Below are 19,985 nucleotides of genomic sequence, written 5' to 3' on the forward strand. Positions count from 1 at the left end.
CGATAGAGCACTGGCCCTGGAATCAAAAGGACCTGAGTTCAAATCCTGGACTCAGACACTTAAGACTTACTTAGCTGTGTGACCCTGAGCAAGTCATTTAACCCTATTGCCTTGTGAAAAATTTTTAAAAATTAATTCATGAGACCCCTATCTTAAGCCAAATCACCTATCACAGAATGTCAATCCTGGAAGAGGACATCAGAGATCTTCAGATACAAACTCTTCATTTTATTGATAAGAAAACTAAGAAAGAAAGGTAAAGTGACTGGTCCAAAGTCCCTCATAGAGATAACAGTATGGTACAAGTGCAAAGAAATAGCTTTGGAATTAGAAGATGTGGGTTTAAATTCTATTGCCAGTTCTTATACCTGCAACTGTGGGCAAGTCATTTAAGTTTCTCTAGGTTTAATTTTCTCATGTGGAAATAAAGACAGGTTAGGATCAAAGACTTTAAACTGGGGTCCATAAATTTTTATATCTGATAGCTATAATTCAATACAATTCATTCCCTTTGTAATCCTAAATATGCATTTAAAAACACAGGTTTCAGGGGCAGCTAGGTGGCACAGTGGATAAAGCACTGGCCCTGGAGTCAGGAGTACCTGGGTTCAAATCTGGTCTCAGACACTTAATGATTACCTAGCTGTGTGGCCTTGGGCAAGCCACTTAACCCCATTTGCCTTGCAAAAACCTAACAAAAACAAACAAAAAAACACACAGGTTTCTACAGACTTCAGAAAGGGGCTATGACACAAAAAAAGGTTAAGAAGCCCTACACCAGATGATCTCTAAAGTCACCTCTAATATTAGTCTTTGTACTAGTGGCTGAGACTTAGAGAACAAGTCATCTAAATCCAAGTTCAGTCTCTGCTCCAGACTTTTAGTATCCAAGATCCCACAAGTCAAGCAATTTGGTTTATATGAGTTTTGGTAGTTGATTTTAAGAAATTACATACATCAGATCAGAATTTATGAAACAGCACTGAGTTTATGAACTATAATCTCAAGCAATTTCAATTATCTTTTTAATTCCAAGTAAAATGCTTAATCACTTTAATTCTTAGAAAAAACACTTAAGTGATTTTCCTAAAGTGCCTATTCAATTATGTCACTCCCTATAAACTATAAACTCCCAATGGTTCCCTTCCTTTTCCCTCTAGGATCAAATACAAAATGCTGTTCGGCATTCAAAAACCTTCAGAACCTAGCCAGCTCCTATGTTTCCAGTCTTTTTATACATTACTCTTTGCTACATACTCTTCAAGGTGGTGATACTAGCCCACACAAATAGGATATTCTTTCAGTTCTGGGTCTTTTCTCTGCTTGTCCCCTATATCTGGAATGCTCCCTCTCCTTCTCATCTGTCTATTGGCTTCTCTGGCTTCCTTTAGGTCCCAATTAAAATATTACTTTATAGAAAACTTTTCCCAATCTCTTTCAATTCTCATGTCTTCCTTCTATTATTTCCTATTTTTCTCATATAGTTTATTTGTATAGTTTGTTTGCACTTTCCTTCATTAGGTTGTGGGTTTATTTTATTTATTTTTTTGCGAGGCAGTGGAGTTAAGTGACTTATCCAAGATCACACAGCTAGGTAATTATTAAGTGTCTGAAGTTGGGTTTGAATTCAGGTCCTCCTGACTCCAGGGCCAGTGCTCTATCCACTGAGCCACCTAGCTGCCCCATGTGGGTTTCTTTTAGACAGGGACTGCCTTTTGCCTCTTTTTGTATTTCTAGTACATAACAGGTATTTAACAAATGTTTATTTATTGATTAAAGAATACTAAAATCTTATTAGAATATAGGGATTTGCTGTTTAATGGTAATCATTCTCTCCCTCATTTAATGGTCATCCACATCATTTCCGCACCATTCTCAAAGAATTCAGTGGCTGTCTTATAAATTCTCCTCCACTCCAACTCATGTCCTCATATTAGGAAACTTTAATATACATATGGATATTCCCTCAGTCTAGTCAATGATTTTGATCAATATTCTTCCACTCCATCTCAGCTCATTTTACACCTAAGGAAAATAATACCAAGAGAGAAGTGACTTGCCAAAGGTTGAATAACAAGCCACAAAGCTAGTCAAGAGCCCAGTTTCCCCAACTCAGAAGTTCATCTCCCTACATTAAATTCCACAGTATTTTTTGCATCCAATCACAGTAAACAATTGGGAGATGATAATTCTATATACCGAGGAGAAAAGTGATATATTCCTTATTATAGTACACAGTATCACAGTGTAAAAGTACAAAGTGTGACAAATCACTACAAAAGGTTTTGGCTTGCATACCAGATATTGAAGCATTTTTTCCTTTTATTTCATTTACTAAGTATTTATTTCATGGCTTTTAATAAAAATAAATAAAAATCAAATTGTCATTTAGAGATATTAACAATAGTATCAGGTCTCCCTCTCCTGGCCACTATTGTCACTACAGATTTTTTATCAATGAGATAGAAAAGATGCAATTGTATTTTGTTGTTTCTGAGGATTATACTTAGCTTCATTATTTAAATCCTAAAATCTGAGTAGATTCCTAGTTGAACCAAGTCTTTCCTATATAATCGCCCAGATTCTCAGCATCAGGAAGGGAAAATCAACTACTTGGACATTTTCACAGTATCACAAGAGTCTTAGTGAAACTTTAAACTATTAAAGACGAAAACTGCACTAAAATTTTTGTAATACCCTATATCGTAAATTTGGTAATTCATTTTTAATCAATAATTTTAATAAGTTTTGATTTGTCATTACAAAACTTGAAAAAATCATTTTAAAAAGCCTGGGGCAGGGAACAATCTTTTACAATAGAGGAGGGAAAAACCCATTTATTTAATCACACTTACTGGATAGGTATCATTCAGTGATGTGATTCTTTGTTCTCTAGCACTACTGTGTGGATAAAACTTAAAAATACACATAAAGCAATGCAAAAGAATATGAAGCAGGGGCAGCTAGGTGGTGCAAGTGGATAGAGAACCAGCCCTGGAGTCAGGAGGACCTGAGTTAAAATGTGACATGAGACACTTAATAATTGCACAGCTGTGTACCTTAGGCAAGTCACTTAACCCCATTGCCTTAAGTAAATTTTTAAAAGAATATAAAGCAGTGATACATTTTTATATATACCTATACATGTATGTATATATGAAATTTGGCTATAATATTCCTGGGAGTTTTTATTTTGGAATTTCTTTCAGGAGGTGATTGATGGAAACCACAAGTAGGTGGCAATGCCATTAGCCATATGTGCTGTGAAGGTCACTAGGACCTCTTCCATCCTTATCAAGGGGAATGTTAACCTCTCCTTTCATACAACACAGTGGCAAAATGTAAATCATCAGGTAAGCTAACATGTAGTATTAAGAGTAAGCCTTAGAGAAGTGTTTCTAGTTTATTGGGCCAGCTCTCTTTAAAGGACAAATGGACCCACTCGGGGACACACACACAAAGACATAAACAAGAATTGAGTGGAATATTTCCCCAATAAAACCTTCTTAGGATAAGGAAACTATTTTTATTAAACTATTTCTAGAAGAAAGCCCCTTGTAGTCCAAACAGGTGGCTCACTCTTCTAACTTTTGATAAGACTACTTTTACTATTAGGATAGTAGACTTTTCCCACAGGAAAAACTTTGCATTCCAAAGAAACTCATAAACCACTTGTCTGATTTTAAGACTATTTTTACTGACCAGGACAATAGTAGAAGACCTGATATATTCAGACATTATTTCACTTAAATAGATACAGAAGGTCATTAAAAGTCTTTTTTGCTGTGCTCACCACCTGGATGGTGAGGTAATATTTTATGAAAACCTTTCATTCTTTTTTTTGTTGCTGGGGTAGATTTTCACAAGCAGAGTGTAACTCTGAAGACTAACCAATGAGTCAACAGAGGAATGATAGGGAGGAGGAGGAGATTCAGTTAGGTCATATAATCTTGCTTGACTGTCAATTCAGGGCAGCTCCTTGATCTCCATTCACTACCTTTGTGAGACTTGGAATGTGCCCTTTTCTTGAGAAAAGCCAAAATAAACTTTTTTTTTGCTCAATCTCCTCTATATTTTTAAAGTGGATTTTTATACACCACAGAATCAAAACTTGACCAAAGCTCACAATCTGTACCAGTGCAAGAGATTCCTTTACCATTAGGTTCAAAGATCTATTTCAAATATTCCTATTGCTACTTTTCAATTTAACATTCACATATTAAATACCCACTAGGTCAAAGTGTCCATGGTAGATGACAAGAACACAAAAGGAAAAAATTGAAACTACCTGTGCTCAAGAAGCTTCTATTCTATTCAGGGATTATATCTCTTTAATCAATATGTCAGCAAGTAGAATTTGAGACTTAAAGCCTCCACAAGATAAACAATAGTCATGTGGTTCTCTTTGTTAGAAGTTATAAATTACAAATACTTTAACATTCACTCTTTGTGAAACTGATGTGCAGTGTGTTTGCTGGTGAATTTATATAATATTTGCAAATGTGAAGTAGGGAAAAGTAAAGTACTGTAATTATCAAATGTTCAAGAACTATAACTTAGATGTAGACCTTAGAAACTATGAGACTGGGAGCAGCTAGGTGGAGCAGTGGATAGAGCACATAAGTGACTTGCCCAAGGACATACTGTTAGTAAGTGCCAAGCGTCCGGGGTTAGATTTGGTCCGGGGTTAGATTTGATCTTGGGAATCCCTGACTCCAGGGCTGTGCTTTATCCACTGCACTACCTAGTTACCCCATATGACAGACAGATCACCGGATTTGAGAACAGCATAACTCTCAGGATAGTCAGTTTTGCCGTCAAAAACACTTGAATTTAAGTTAAGACTCTAGTACAACCTCACACCCTATACCAAGATAAGGTCAAAATGGATAGAGGATTTAGACATAAAAAAAAATATTAGAAGCAAACTAAAAGATCAAGGACTAGTTTACCTGTCAGATCTATGGAAAGGGAAGCAGTTTATGACTAAGGAAGTGATGGAGAACATCACTGAAAACAAACTAGATAATTTTGATTACATTAAATTAAAAAGCTTTTACAAAGACAAAACCACTGTAACCAAGATCAAAAGAAATGAAGTAAACTGGGAAACAATCTTTACAACTAATGTTTCTGACAAAGGATTCATTTCTAAAATATACACAGAACTGAGTCAAATTTAAAAAAAAAAACCATTCCCCAACTGACAAATGGTCAAAGGATATGCAGAGGCAATTTACAGATGAGGAGATCAAAGCAATCCCTAGTCATATGAAAAACTGCTCTAAGTCATTATTTATTAGAGAAATGCAAATTAAAACTTTCCTAGTCATTCTCTGAGGTACCACCTCACACCTCTCAGACTGGTCAATATGACCAGAAAGGATAATGATCATTGTGTGGAAGGGTTGTGGGAAATCTGGGTCACTATTACATTGTTGGTGGAGCTGTGAACTCATCCAACCTTTCTGGAGAACAATTTGGAATTAAGCCCAAAGGACAACAAAAATGTGCATACCCTTTGATCCAGCAATACCACTACTGGGTCTATACCCTGAAGAAATAATGAAAAAGGGTGAAACATCACTTGTACAAAAATAATATTCATAGCAGCCCTGTTTGTGGTGGCAAAGAATTGGAAATCAAATAAATGTCCTTCGATTGGGGAATGGCTTAGTAAACTCTGGTATATGTATGTCATGGAACACTATCGTTCTATTAGAAACCAGGAGGGATGGGAATTCAGGGAAGCCTGGAGGGATTTGCATGAACTGATGCTGAGTGAGATGAGCAGAACCAGAAAAACACTGTATACCCAAACAGCAACATGGGGGTGATCAACCTTGATAGACTACCTCATTCTATCAGTGCAACAATCAGGGACAATTTGGGGCTCTCTGCAATGGAGAATACCATCTGTATCCAGAGAAAGAACTGTGGAGTTTGAACAAAGAACAAGGACTATTACCTTTAATTTAGGAAAAAAAAACTGATATCTAATTGTCTGATCTTGCTATCTCTTATACTTTATGTTTCTTCCTTAAGGATGTGATTTCTCTCTCATCATATTCGATTTGGATGGATCTATATCATGGAAACAATGTAAAGACTGGCAATAGCTTCTGTGGGGGGGGGGAGGTAAGTAAGATTAAAGGAAAAATTGTAAAACTCAAAATAAAATCTTTAAAAAAAGGGAGAGACTCTAGCACATATTAACTCTTTAGCTGGGAACAATGGTTTACCCCAAGATCTCAGGAATCCAGACCATTCTCTAAAGATATTAAGTTGCAAGCCAATTGCTGCTGGACTATGGTGAAAAAGGGTTTCTTTTAACACTGGAAGATCCTTATGTTAATTGCTCATAGTAGGTCTGGCAAATGGATCTCTAAACAAGCCTATAAGTTTATCAGTAAAGACTTCTTAAAGGACATGTAGATGTCCCATTGGGGAGCTTTTATTTCTGACTAAAGTCACTAGATGACAAATCTATCTCATTCTAGGCAAATGTTATGGCAATTTTCCTTGATCATCAAACCCAGAAAGTTACAAAATTTGCAAATAGTTTTTCATACACAATGAAAATTGTATTATATAATATTTTTAAAACAACTTAGAAAAATATTACCATTCTGATAAACCATTAAATCCAAAAGATTAAATATTCATTCATTTCCTTAGAAAGATAATATAGAAAGCCATTCACTTCCTCATAGAAAAGTAATAAACTTAAAGACAGAAAAACATATTTTCAAACAAGGCTGATGTGGTAATTTATTAGAGGAGACTATACTGCTATGTATTGATAACTATGTATCAATGACATCATTTTTGCTTTTCATTTTATTTGTTCAATGGAGGGTGAGGAAGGACAGGTTTTTTTTAATATTTGTAATGGGGGGGTTGCAAGACAATGGAGTTAAGTGACTTGCCCAAGGTCACACAGTTGGATAATTATTAAGTGTCTGAGATCACATTTGAACTCAAGTCCTCCTGACTTCAGGCCCAGTCTCTATCCACTGGTCACCTAGCTGCCCCTAAATGTTTGTAATTTTAAAATGAACTTCAATCATTTAAAAAGAAAATGGTATTATACAGAGAAAATAACTTTACTAAGATCAACTGTAGCTCAGACATCTATTAAATCATATTTATAATAACAATAATAGTTGACATTTAATTCTTTAAGGTATTTAAAGATTCTTGTGAGGTGGATCCTCATAGAGCATTATCCTCATTTTACAAATGAAGTAACTGAGTGACCAAGAGAAAAGTTAAAGGAATTGCCCAAGATAACATAGCCAGGAAGTATCTGGCAAAAGAATTTGAGTCTTCCGGCCTCCAGGGCCAGTGTTTTGTCTACTTTGAAACTAGGAAAGAACTCTTGATGTTGGTAGCACTTGTGCTTGCTTTGCAGAATGGGAGGACAATCTTCAGTTCTTTGAAAAAAAAAAAACGCTGTGGCGGAAGATGCAATGTTAGAGTTTGCTTGATGATATCAATTTTGTTAGTAAACAGAAAATCTCCACAAAATTTGCCTAAAATACACTTCTTCATAATCTGATAGGTTCAAAATTACTCTAGGAAAAGCATGATGTTGAAGAATACAATTAGAGGATCTGGTCTCAGACAGTCACAGCTCAATCACTTTAATTATTTTTACTGAGTAAAAGCTTTTTAACAAGTTTCATCATCAGTAAAATGGGTATATTATTCCTTATACTAACAAGAAACCACGAGAAGATAAGCACTATATAAATATAAACATATATAAAATACATTTTACATGCAATATAAAATTATTATATATAAAAATATAAACTATTATCTTGATAGTTCATGATATGATCCATTACTACTTTCCAATTTTCTTATACCATATTTCCCTCAATGACTCTGGGATACAGTGATACTGGCATAGGAAACTACAATTCCCCACCCACAAGCATTTACACTGAATGTCCCTCGTGGCTGGAACTCTCTCCCCTCCTCATTTGCCTCCTGGCTTCCTTCAAGTCTCATCAAGTCAGCACGGTGTCTTTCCCCAAACCCCTTAATTATAGTGTCTTCCCTTTGAGATTTTCCACCAATAATATTTGGTTTGTATACAACTGTCTGCATGTTGTCCTTCAATTAGGTTGTGAGTTCCTTTTGAAGGATTTTTTTTTTTTTGCTTTCTTTGTATCTCCAGTACTTGGTACAGTGATTGGCCCAGTGTAGCGTAATAAAATGTTTGCTGACTGATTCACTATGTTACTGGAAAATTTTAAAAAGTCATGCTTTGATGACCCGTAATAACTCGGTTTCCTAGTCATTTCGAATGAAGAAACAAAAAAAAAAAACCTGACCTTAGTATCAAGGGGTGGAAGTGTATAAATAACAGTATTGGAAAGGCAGGAGTGAGAAAGGATTAAACTTGTCTGTTCTACTAAGAATTTGGACCAGTGGGGCAGAAGATGCAGATGATTTTACTTCAAAAAAACACTTGGGCTGCCTCTTCTCCATTGATCTCCAAGCCAATAGCAGATGCCTATTTTGGGGTGCAGAGAAGGGGAAGGGAGTAGCTGAAATGCAAGTGTTGAGGAAGCACAGAGGCTTGGGGGGCGCGGGGAGTTTCCACTCTGTCTCTCTGCTCCCCATCACTGAAGCCTGGTGAGCTCCTGCTCCCCAAGGGAGTCACAGCAGGCCCTTGGGGTACGGGGACTTGGAGCCTTCCGACTCTAAGACCCCTAAATTAGGGTCAAAGCCAAAAAAAAAAAGAAAATCAATCTCTCCTTCCGGGAGCCAAGGTCTTTAAGTAAATCGAAGGCACCGGTTCAAGGGAAGGCGGCCAACTGGGGAGGGCGGGAAAGGGAGTCCTCGCGGGAAGCAAGGCTTGGGGGGGCCAGCGGTCGGACGGGGCCGGGGCCCGAGCCCGGGGGCGGCCGCAGCCCTCGGAAGCCTCAGTCCTGGGGGGCGCGTGGGCCGGGGCCCGGGGGGCACGTGGGCCGGGGCACGTGGGCCGGGGCCCGGGGAGCGCGTGGGGCGCGTGGGCCGAGGCCCGGGGAGCGCGTGGGCCGGGGCCCGGGGGGCCGGGGTCCTTCCCCTCTCACCTGAGTCCAGCTCCAGCTGGTAACAGGGCAGAGGCTCCAGGGAGAGTTTGTAGCCCTCGAAGCGTGGGTCCAACAGGGGCCGCTTGACGCGCAGGGAGCAGTTGGCCGCCACCTCCATGGCTCCGCGGGCGCTCCACCGCGGCGGGTCTCAACTTTAAAACTGCGGCTTTAGTAGTCTTGGGGGGATAGCACCCGCCTGTCCCGGGGAGCTCCGCCGGCTCCGTGGGCTTTCGGGAAATGTAGTTTTCAAAAAACAGGCCAAAGTCGGCGGGGAAGGCGGGTCTTAAATCGCGGTGCATGCTGGGGAAAGTAGTTTCTGTTTTTTCATTTTGAGGTCTCCTCCATTGGCTCATAGACTCGTTTACCCAGAAGGCTAAGCGAATAGAGAGCCAGTCGCGTAGTACGAGGCTTCTTTGGAGCCGCTATGTCCCGGAAGCACTTCTGGTTTCCTGTGGCCGCTGGTTGGAGGCGTAGTTTTCTGCAGTAAGCTCTGAAGGAGGTAAGTGTCGGTAGGTAGTTGTGTGCCGAGTCTCGGTTGTCTCCGTCTCCCTCCACGGAGATTGTGCTCGTTCCTCTTCCTCCCTCCGAGGGCCTGGGGCCAACCCAGAGAGAGCCCCCCCAGCCGGGCACTCATATCCAGTGGAGTTTGAGAAAGGGAGGTGGACTCGGGACCAGTCCTTGGCTCCCCTGCTCCAGATCCCCTGAGCCCACTTTTCCCCCCCTTTTTCCTTCAACATTTGGCGGCTAAGCTTGCAAGGTGAGGGGGCTCCCGCAGACCCACCCATCGGGGTGTTCTGGAGCGGACCTTTGGATGGCGGAGCTGTCAGTCTGTACAACTAGCCCAGCGGGCTGGCTTAAAATCAGCCTAGTGAACGCAAGGTTAGCGCTTATTAAATGCATCGCGACTTGCCCTCATTTTCGGGTACTTTTTCTCCTTGCTAACTTCAGACTAGGGAAGCAGAAATTTCTTTGCCCGTCCTGCCCTCAAATGATGAGATATTGCGTTGGAAATCCTATACCGTTTTAACTCCTAAGTCGTAGATCCGAAGAATTTGGGTGCTGGAAGTTGTGGAGATCAAAGAGTTCATCCTCCCCTTCCAATTAAAGAAACTGAAATGTAAAGACTTGAAGTTGTTTGCTCAGGTCTATAGTGACAATACCAACTTTTTCCACTGTTTGAGTTTGGCTATTTATTTCCTGCTAAAGGAAGCAGCCAATTTTCTACCTTAACCTTTAGTTAGAATGCTTTCAAGATCAGTAAGCAGATACAGAAAGAAATACCTGTATGACCTTTAATAAAGAAAAATCACTTCCTTAGTACAACCAAGAGAAATTTCAGGCAAAAACTACTAGAACTGTAGAGTAAAAAAGGGGTAAATTGTATAATTAATATTAAAATATGATTAATTTCTTTAATATCCTTAGATATTAATACTTCTCAAATTACCTATTAGTTTAATTATGTTGTCCTACAATTCTTCTCTAAGTACATTATCAGCTCCTTGAAGTGTGGGATTGTTAACTATTTTTTCCTTTGTATCCCCAGAACCAAATATGAAGTTTTTCATGGATTTAGATGTACTTTTCTAGATAATAGAGCTCAAAAATCATTAAATTCAACCCTTTTGTTGATGGAGAGGCTAAATGCTATATAGACAGAGCTGGAATTTGAATTCGTGTCTTTGATTTCTAAACCAGTTGACCTTCCACTAAGCTAGTCATATATCTTTGTTTAAGATTTTTAAGCAACTGTGATAATTCTTTTTTTTTTTTTTTTAAGATTTTTCAAGGCAATGGGGTTAAGTGGCTTGCCCAAGGCCACACGGCTAGGTAAATATTAAGTGTCTGAGGTCAGATTTGAACCCAGGTATTCTAGCCGCCCCAAACTGTGAAAATTCTTAAAATTATTTCTAGGTAATATAAACTGATTAAAAAATTTAGACACCCTTTTAAGGCAAAATTTTTTCATATACTTCACAGTTATCAAAGTAGTAATAGTAATAGACCCAGGAAAGTAAGTTATATGTTTTCTCCCAGAAGTGTTTAGCTGATATTGATGGAACTCACTGGCTATCAAGCACTTGTTTGTGAACTGACTGGTTAGTTGATGTTGATGGAGCTCACTGACTATGGTGTCTCACTTGTGTAAACTGATTGGTCAGTGTTTTCTTGGGCTTTATGATGTCAGTTTGGCAAATGCCATGTGAGTATAAAAATTGAAATTGTTAACCAAAGATTAAAAAGTAGAGGGTGGGTAGATAGGATTAGAAGATTTGTCAATGTGTTAGCTTCCTGGCATTCTGTAAGTAAATACTGTTAAAAAATCATTTTTAAAACAGCATTCCTAATCAGTGAGTGCCTATTGGATTTGGAAAATAATGCTTTAAAACATGTTTTTTTTAAAATATAGATAAGCAAAATGAACAAAGATGCACAGATGAGAGCAACTATTAACCAGAAACTGATAGAAACTGGTGAAAGAGAACGGTAAGTAATATTTTGCTGGAATTGGTCAAACACTTTTATATTTCTGTAACATAAATTCTTAAAAATGTCTATATCATCAAGGAAAATAGCAGAATACATGTGAAAGGTTTATAGAAAATTGGATTATGAACTTCATTCCTAACTTTTATAAAGAAAACTTACTTCAAAAGGAAATCTTACTTCAATACTTGGGTGGATCTTATCAGATATACTCTTTCTTACATTATAGATCAAAACCTATCCACACCTTATCCTGTACTATTTTATCCATCTTCTCCCATAAAATCTCCATAAGGAGTCCAACTAATAAGCTGGGAACCTTCTCTTAATATATATAACATGAATACTAGTGGTATGTAAATTCTATTCCATTATCTCTCATTTTTGAAATATGACCTGAGTTTCTAATCATACTTTTCACCTATGTATTTTATACTGTTTTTGTATATAAAATTCTATGTGGGTAATATGGTACAACCTATACATACCCACCATGTGTTTCTTCTTTTTCTTTTAGATGAATCAGAATTTTAATTCTTGAAAGATAATATTCCCATGACTCACAACCATATAGTATCACTGAATAATTGCTCTTGAAAAACTTGGAGGGAGAAGTCATTCTATGCACCTAAAGACACTGCACCCCATTCTACTCAAATCTTGGCCTTGTGCACAGGCACAGCAGTTCTGGGAATGAGAGTCTTGTGACCTCCTTCCCCACCCCCAACCAGTAGTTTCCAGCCCAGCCCTCATGGGTATAAAGAAGCAACTTGTATGGAGAAGGGATCAGTCATCCCCCCAACTATATCTCTGTTGCCATTTACAGGGTAGGCAAGCCAGCCTAGATAAAGCAGCAGGGCATCCTGACAATCCAACCACCTTGACTACCATCCCCCCCTCAGAACCTAATGGAAATAGCCTAGGACATTGAACCTTGGGAATACTGACATTAGTGACATAAATGAAAAGGCATCACTCTCTGTTTTGTCAATGCACCCTAAGGAACATAGGAGTTTCCCTTTTGATCTGAAGTTGATAATTTTTCAAATTTTGTTGTCTATCCAACACAATGTGAACTCCTTGAGAGCAGAAATATCTTACTTTTCTATTTGTATTCCCTGTGCTTAGTACAGTGCTTTGCATATAAGTGCCAATTTTTAAAATGCTTTATTCATTCATTATCCATCTATCCAAGATGTATACCAATGGACCAATTTACTTTTCAGGCTTTAGTATATTTACATACTCATGTACTTAGTCCTACCACACTGACCTTGTTTTTCCTCACAGATAGCCCTCCTGTTTCTTCTCCTTTATATATGCAGTCCCTTGTTGCCTAGAATGTGCTCCTTTCTCATCTCCACCTCATAAAATCTATAATTAACATAAAAATTCAGTTCAAATGCCACCTTCTTCAAGAAGTTTTTGCAGATATGTGTGCATATCGATGAAAAAATAAAAAAGTAAAAAAGCCTTTGCAGAACTACCCCACAAGCCCCAAATGCTATTATACTCATTTATATATTCTCAGATTGCCCTCTAATTGTTTCTTCTGATAGAATGTAAGCTTCTTCAGAACAGGCACCTAATACCCTGCCTGACACATAGTAGGTACTTAATGAATGCTTGTTGATTAATGGATTCCTCTGGGTCCTCACATTGTTATTTTCACAGCCTGTTGTTCTGTCTGTACTTCATCTAATGTAGTAATTCTTTCCAGTTTTGTATTCTTTAGTATCGTATCTCCTTTCTCATGTAATATATGTAGGAGACTGCAATGTCATCTACATCGTTACTTATTGATGGAAAAAAAAAATGTTACAGAAATATTGATTTTCCAATATCTCCATTGAGTTTCCTTTTTCTAGATCAGCTATGTCTGACCTATAGTCCAGGCTGCTGCCCTTTCAACCCATTCTGAGCCCTTGAGGGCTTTTTGTTGGGCTTTGTGGTCCAGAAGAGCTAAAAGGCTAGACACAGCTGTTGTAGATGGTTTCTACATGACCTTGCCTAATTTGGTCTCTACCAAACTTTCTACAAACTTTATCTTCCATTTAATTCTCAATGTTTTAAGACGTTTTAAGTAATCAACATCATCTATCATCCTTTCCATAAACTTTTAGAATTTAGTTTGTATTTTAAACTAATGTTGTTCTTATCATATGTCTGCTTGACAAGGAGAAAAAGTTATTTTCTTTTTCCTGAGGTATTTTATAGACTTTGTTATAGTGAGTGGCATATATTTATTAAATTTTCTTAAAAGAAATTTTTGTAGTGTGTTAATGTCAGTTCTTTTATCCATTTCCAATTTCTTAAGAAAACTATGTAACAATGAGAAGCTGTAGCAAAAATAAAGTTTCCAAAGGATGTTTTTTATTCCTGTTTTTGTGCAACTTCTAAATATCTACCTCTGTCAAGACTCTCAGTTCTGAATTTCTTAGTCACAGGAAAGAAAAGAAATTAACAAATTTAATAACTGAGCTCTTGGTATAGTTATAATAACTATTCTGCCTTGATTAAGTTATAAGATCATTAGTAATGATGAAAAACTGAAAATATTTTAATCCAGAAGAACTTCTAGATTTTATAATAGTACCAAGGTTCAACCAATATTTTAATTGCATGGATTTGGAAGATGATATAATCAGAGTTCAAATATCACCTCAGTCTCTTCGAATCTCAGTTTCTTATGGTATCATATAAAACTTTGTCAGGGAGGTGATTGTAAGGTCACAATTGAAGTCATGTCTTCCCAGTTCTAGGTTCAACACACGGCTCCACCTACCTTCTTCCTTGAAAAGGAACCATCTAATACAGCACTTTTTTTGACTAATGTTAAGTGGATTGTAACTTCACGACCATACATAACACAGTGAAACCTTTATGAAGGGAAGTTCTGTGGAGCTAAGTCAGTTAATTACTAAGGAAATAGTTTGAACTTGCACTCGTGAAAGACAAAGGGAGTCTTTAAGATTCACAAATGAAATCTAACTAAAATCTATACTGTAAAATGTTTAATTTTCTTTTTTTTTTTCCAGACTTAAAGAATTGCTAAGAGCTAAATTAATTGAATGTGGTTGGAAAGATCAATTAAAAGCTCATTGTAAAGGTAATCAGTGTTTAATTTGTTCACAAATTTAAGCTACTCTTGCTGTACTAGGGTCTACTGATCTTATGTCTATTAAAGAGGTACACATAAATACTCAATTTATCCTTATTGGATTATTTTTTCACTTTTATTTATTTTACCAACTACATGCAACTTTATAAGACACTATTAATATGGTACAAAAGACAAACAGATGTCATGTTCTCACCTAAAATCTTCCCTTACATACAAAATTCCTTATGTATAACGAGTTCTTAAATAATTTAAAGATTGCCCACACTACTAGCTTGGGATATGTCAAGGACAATTAACATCTTTTTAGTCTACAAAATGTTTCATAGCTTTTTGAAGCTAACCAATTTATTTATGTCTAACATAAGAATTTTGTTATGCATTAGTAGTATATAAAAAGTCTTAAAAATTCATTTTCAAGGTTACATTGTACCCACTGCTTTACCTGTTATGAATCATGATTTCTACTCTTGTAATTAGTTACATGACCATTAAAAATTAAGGTATTTGTATTTTTGTTTTGGACTTTTAAAGATGTGATTAAAGAAAAAGGATTAGAACACGTTACTGTTGATGACTTGGTGGCAGAGATAACTCCAAAAGGCAGAGGTAAGAAACGAATTGTTGGTAACAATCTCCTTTTCGAATCTAAATTCTATAGAGCTAAATACTCTGGATTAACTAAAAATCTAGTTCACTAGATTGGTCAGTTGACTGTCATGTGGTCTTTCTTAATTTCTTAAGTCATTATTCTGATATTTTTTTCTTGACTTAGTAGGTCTATTCCAAGTCCCAAATTTATACTGCTACAAATGTCACAAAAATCGACCCTTGTACTCCTTTGATGCTTTATTTATTCATAAATAGTCAAAGAAAGAATGTTTGATCCAAAATCTGGAGCTACAGGAGAGAGCAGTGAGTTCACAAATCTTGTCAAGTTGTTCTTTTGAAGTTGATCTCATAATAGCATTTATGCTTTTCTTTGTGTCATAAATTATTCATAATGTTTAATCATTCACATAGCCCTTAAGACCCTTTATACTCAGAGGCAACCTGCCTTGAAATCAGGAGGACCTGTAGCTTAAGTCTTGCCTTTAATACATAATGGTTGTGTAAATAATGAACAAGGCCACTGGTGATTTTCCTTAAAAATTAATTTTTGTTTTTGTATTTTCTGCATTTCCCTATGTATTCCTTCCTTCTCCCTTTAAGAGATTTGTGCCTTACAATAAAGAACTAAAAAGAAGAGGGAAGAGGAAGGAATGAGGAAATGGAGTAGTTTAAAACCTAATAATGCATGGAAAAAATTCTGGAATTGAATGCAATGCCTCATGCCTAATATGTAGGGGAAGTTCATTCTTATATGCCTTCTTCAAGATAAAGCTTAGTTATTAAAATTTTATAGCATTTGGATGTGCTGGTTTGTTGTTTTTCTTTTGTTATTGTTTATATTGTTTTCTGGGTCTTTCACTTTATATCAGTTCATGAATTTTCTCTGAAATCATCATTTCCTATAGCACCATAATATTCCATATATGTACTTCAGTTTGTGATTTTGCACTTCAGTTTGTGACATTCTTTAGTCAGTTGCTTTATTTTTAAGTTATCAAATAGTTGCTGATCTATAGGAGTTTCTACATATGGGATTTTCCCATATAGACAAAACTATAGGTCTAGACAACATTACCTCACATCCCCAAAAAAGGTGCCTATATCAAATATTTTTGATAAAGTTCTAATTTCAGAGAAAGAGATGGTATTAGAACATGTTAAAAAATACAACACAGACACACATATATAATTACATATGTAAATGTGGAGTGTGTGTGTGTGTGTGTGTGAAAATGATCAAGAGACTCTCTAATTATTAAGTGATCATAGAATATAAACAGTTCTTTAAAAGAGAATTGCAGAGTGACTAGGTGGCACAGTGGACAAAGCACCAGCCCTGGAGTCAGGAGAACCTGAGTTGAAATGCAGTCTCTCTGAAACTTAATAATTACCTAGCTGTGTCTTTGGGCAAGTCACTTTTAACCCCATTGCCTTTCAAAAACAAAAGAGAATTGCACATTTTTGACAACCATGTGGAAGACTGTTACAAATTTCTAATTTAAAAAAATGGAAATTTAAATGATAGTTTCAGCTCTTATTCAGCAAATAGAGATGGCCAGAAATTCTAATAGTATCTATTGGAGAGTCTTCAGAAAGACAAGAATGTTAATTTTACACAAAAAAAAAGTAGGATCTCAGGGTAAAAGAATGTTTTAGTGTAATTCCAAATCAATCATGAGGTTATAGGTAAAGAAAAAAAGATAAATTTTTCATTATGTGTATATATGTATGTATGTATGTATCTGTGTCTATATATTCCATAAATCAAAATACAGAGGAAGGTCCTTTATATACCAATGTATTCATAACAGTTTTTGTGAAAGAACTGGAAACAATGCCTATTAGGATAGTGCTAAACAAAATGTGGTAAGTAAACCCTATGGAATAGTACTATGCTTAAGAAATGATAAATAAGAGGAATTTGGAGGAACAAAAAAAGATACATAGTGATGCTGAATTAAAAAAATAATGTAAACTAAGTGAAAAAAAATTAAATGCTGTATGATTATAAAGAGCAGGCTTGACTTTGGAGATGATTTGAAAAAATATCTTTCTTCCTTTCATCACAGTGGATACAATGGGAACAATGGATATAGGATATCCTCTGTGCAGTCAGACATGATTGTTCATAAATTTGAGCAACTCCAGACTCCTCATTTTACACAAGCAGAGGAGGGATTTGCATCCACATTTTCTAACTCCAGAGCCATTACTCTTTACCATGATTTATTGATTGGTTTTGTTAAACTTTTTTCTTTTTTAGTCTTGGTTCTTTGTAAGGCTCACTAGGACTCTTAGGTTGGGAAGGAAGGAAATGAATGTGATATAAAAACAAAAGATGCCAGTAAAATTTTTTAAAGTTCTACATTATTCCCAACCTCAAAAAATTTTCAGTCTAAAATAGAAAATATACTATGTACACAAACAAGTGTGTCACAAAGTTGAATGTGACAAAGGCAAAAGACATAATTACAAGAAAATTTGAGGAGTAAAAACTCACATATAGCCAAGATACTAAGGAAAATTGAATAAAGAAGTTTCACCAGCTCTGGTTTTAACAGGTCGATATGAGTAAGAAGGATCCGAGGCATGAGAAATTGCCTCTACAATTATATAGATAGACTCCCGTGTCTATCTACATTACCCTATTTGGCAGAAACATGACTAGGAGTAAAGAAGGTGCATTCCAGGAAGCCCATAATAGGTTACATTTCATCATCTTAGTTTTAGAGGAATTTGTCCCTGAAAGTTTCTGAATTACCAATTGCCAGGTTGCATTATGGGCCCCACCTAAGGGCAGATAAAATGAGTATAGAAGAGAATAGAAGAGAAGATGAACAGGGTGGCCTAGAATTGCAAGTAGGTTGGCACAAAAGAGCATCATCTAGCAGGTTGGCCACAAAAAAATGACCTTTAACAGGTAGATCCTCTACTAAGGTAGAGGATTAGTACCCATGTTGAGGAAATCTTAGTGCTTTGATATTTTATACACACACACATATATACATGTACATATATGCACACATACATACATGTGTATATGTCTTTCCTACTTAAGAGTTTTTAACCTCTTTTTCTGGTGTTAACATCTGACTTCTCTAGGAATCCTCTTTTGCTTTGATATTTTATACACACACATATATACATGTACATATATGCACACATACATACATGTGTATATGTCTTTCCTACTTAAGAGTTTTTAACCTCTTTTTCTGGTGTTAACATCTGACTTCTCTAGGAATCCTCTTTCACAGGTATGAATTATTTGGCAGACTTCATTGTATAGTAATTGGAAATAGTACATATGCCATTTTACTTTTGATCGTTTGTTTCGTTCTTTTCAGCTCTTGTACCTGACAGTGTGAAGAAGGAGCTTTTACAAAGAATAAGAACTTTCCTTGCTCAGCATGCCAGCCTTTAAGATGGGCTAGAGTATCACGACATGTACTTGATTTCTTTTATCCATTAAAAACATGCCATCGGTTTGAAGTGCATTTTCTAAATGAGTCCTTTTTTTTGTATGATGAATGTTATGTTTTGGTAATGACCCATGTGTTGTATTGATATTTTTTCTTGAAGATTATTTTAATAATAAAAATAAAATATAAGTGTTTAAAAATGATATTTCTACTATATTACTGTGTTCTTGATTTTCAGTTTTTAACATTGATTAGAAATTCTGTCATCATTTTCCAAGTATTATTCTCTTTTATTATAAACTGTCTTTAATAACTAAGAATGAAAGATTCTCCTCTAAAAATTTTTAGGCCAAGCTCCTCATCCTTCCCCCTTGGCATGTATTTTAAGGCCTAGTTGCTTGCAAATTTAGGAGTAAGAAAGTTGACAAAACAATTCTTTGGCCTTATCTGGAGGCTTGGTCTTGAGATGAAAGCCCCATATATATATATATATATATATATATATATATATATATATATATATATATATATATATATATATATCCAGTCAACACCTTTGGAGGAGGGCACCCCTTTGCTTGGAGAATAAGTATAACTAACTGATAATTGTTGTGGTCTATAGGGAACTCCATTATTTAGTTCATTTAGTTCAATAGCTCATTTTGCACTAAATTTGAAAATTACTTCAATTTTAATTAACCCTACTTAAGCCATTTTGATATTAAGGAATTTCTGCATTTCAGAGCTATGCTTTCATATATAAAATACTACTTGGGCTTAGGCCATTTATTAAAGCTTTTAGTCTAAAGAAGGGTGAAAAATGACCTCATGTTTTAGAAGTGAAATAAAATTTCTTAAGCTCCTATTTTGAATAAAGTACAAGCACAATGCCCTTTTCAATAAGCAAAGTTATAGGGTGCTGGTCCCTAGAATAGGTACACAGAAATTGACTTTTAAAAGGTTAAAAAGCTACAAAGAACCTTTTGAAGATTGTCTAACCCAGAAATTCTTAATGTGGGGTTAGTGGCCTGTGAATAAATGGGGGAAAATTACATCTTTATTTTCACCAAGTTCTGACTAAAATTAACATTTCCTTCAAGTAAGGTAGGCAACAAACAGCAGTAGTGTGGCTTCATCAGACCCCCAAAGGAGTCTGACACACAAAAAGTTATTCTGGTCTAGTTTGAGCCCCCTAATTTGATACATCAAGAAACAAGCCCAAAAAGTATCAATAGCTTTTGTTATTTAGAAGAT

The 19,985-nt window shown here is 36.2% G+C and overlaps 2 protein-coding genes and 1 non-coding gene across 7 annotated transcripts in view; 1 reads left to right on the top strand and 2 right to left on the bottom strand.

Moving 5' to 3' along the window:
• NUDCD1 (NudC domain containing 1) overlaps nucleotides 1-9,554 on the bottom strand; it is a 96,777-nt gene extending 87,223 nt beyond the window's left edge. Inside the window, exon 1 of one of the 2 annotated variants that reach the window (XM_074201196.1) lies at nucleotides 9,090-9,554. In XM_074201196.1, the coding sequence (XP_074057297.1) occupies nucleotides 9,090-9,207 (118 nt within the window). In that variant the 5' untranslated portion in view covers nucleotides 9,208-9,554. The remainder of the gene's footprint in view (nucleotides 1-9,089) is intronic. The other variant, XM_074201197.1, reaches the window with a different exon arrangement.
• Nucleotides 3,208-3,330, bottom strand: LOC141503849 (U6atac minor spliceosomal RNA). Its single transcript, XR_012473148.1, has one exon. It is a non-coding gene; the product is annotated as a U6atac minor spliceosomal RNA (small nuclear RNA).
• ENY2 (ENY2 transcription and export complex 2 subunit) lies at nucleotides 9,102-18,806 on the top strand. Of its 4 annotated transcripts, XM_074201200.1 has the most exons (6): nucleotides 9,102-9,234; nucleotides 9,445-9,588; nucleotides 11,500-11,576; nucleotides 14,615-14,685; nucleotides 15,232-15,306; nucleotides 18,657-18,806. In XM_074201200.1, exons 3-6 carry the CDS (start codon nucleotides 11,509-11,511, stop codon nucleotides 18,731-18,733), a joined length of 291 nt encoding a protein of 96 aa, XP_074057301.1. In that variant the 5' UTR covers nucleotides 9,102-9,234; nucleotides 9,445-9,588; nucleotides 11,500-11,508; the 3' UTR covers nucleotides 18,734-18,806. The 4 variants fall into 4 exon arrangements, with proteins under 4 accessions (XP_074057301.1, XP_074057300.1, XP_074057302.1 ...); XM_074201199.1 differs by having other exon boundaries at nucleotides 9,102-9,588; XM_074201201.1 differs by lacking the exons at nucleotides 9,102-9,234; nucleotides 9,445-9,588 and adding an exon at nucleotides 9,614-9,968.
• The last annotated feature ends 1,179 nt before the right edge of the window (nucleotides 18,807-19,985 follow it).

This window comes from Macrotis lagotis, chromosome X, assembly GCF_037893015.1.
Source record: "Macrotis lagotis isolate mMagLag1 chromosome X, bilby.v1.9.chrom.fasta, whole genome shotgun sequence".
Lineage (NCBI taxonomy): Eukaryota > Metazoa > Chordata > Mammalia > Peramelemorphia > Peramelidae > Macrotis > Macrotis lagotis.

Coding starts and splice junctions, on each gene's coding strand:
- ENY2 (XM_074201199.1), top strand. CDS start 11,509: ATGAACAAAGATGCACAGATGAGAGCAACTATTAACCAGAAACTGATA. Junction 11,577..14,614: donor GAAACTGGTGAAAGAGAACG/GTAAGTAATATT, acceptor TTTTTTTTCCAG/ACTTAAAGAATTGCTAAGAG. Junction 15,307..18,656: donor GATAACTCCAAAAGGCAGAG/GTAAGAAACGAA, acceptor CGTTCTTTTCAG/CTCTTGTACCTGACAGTGTG.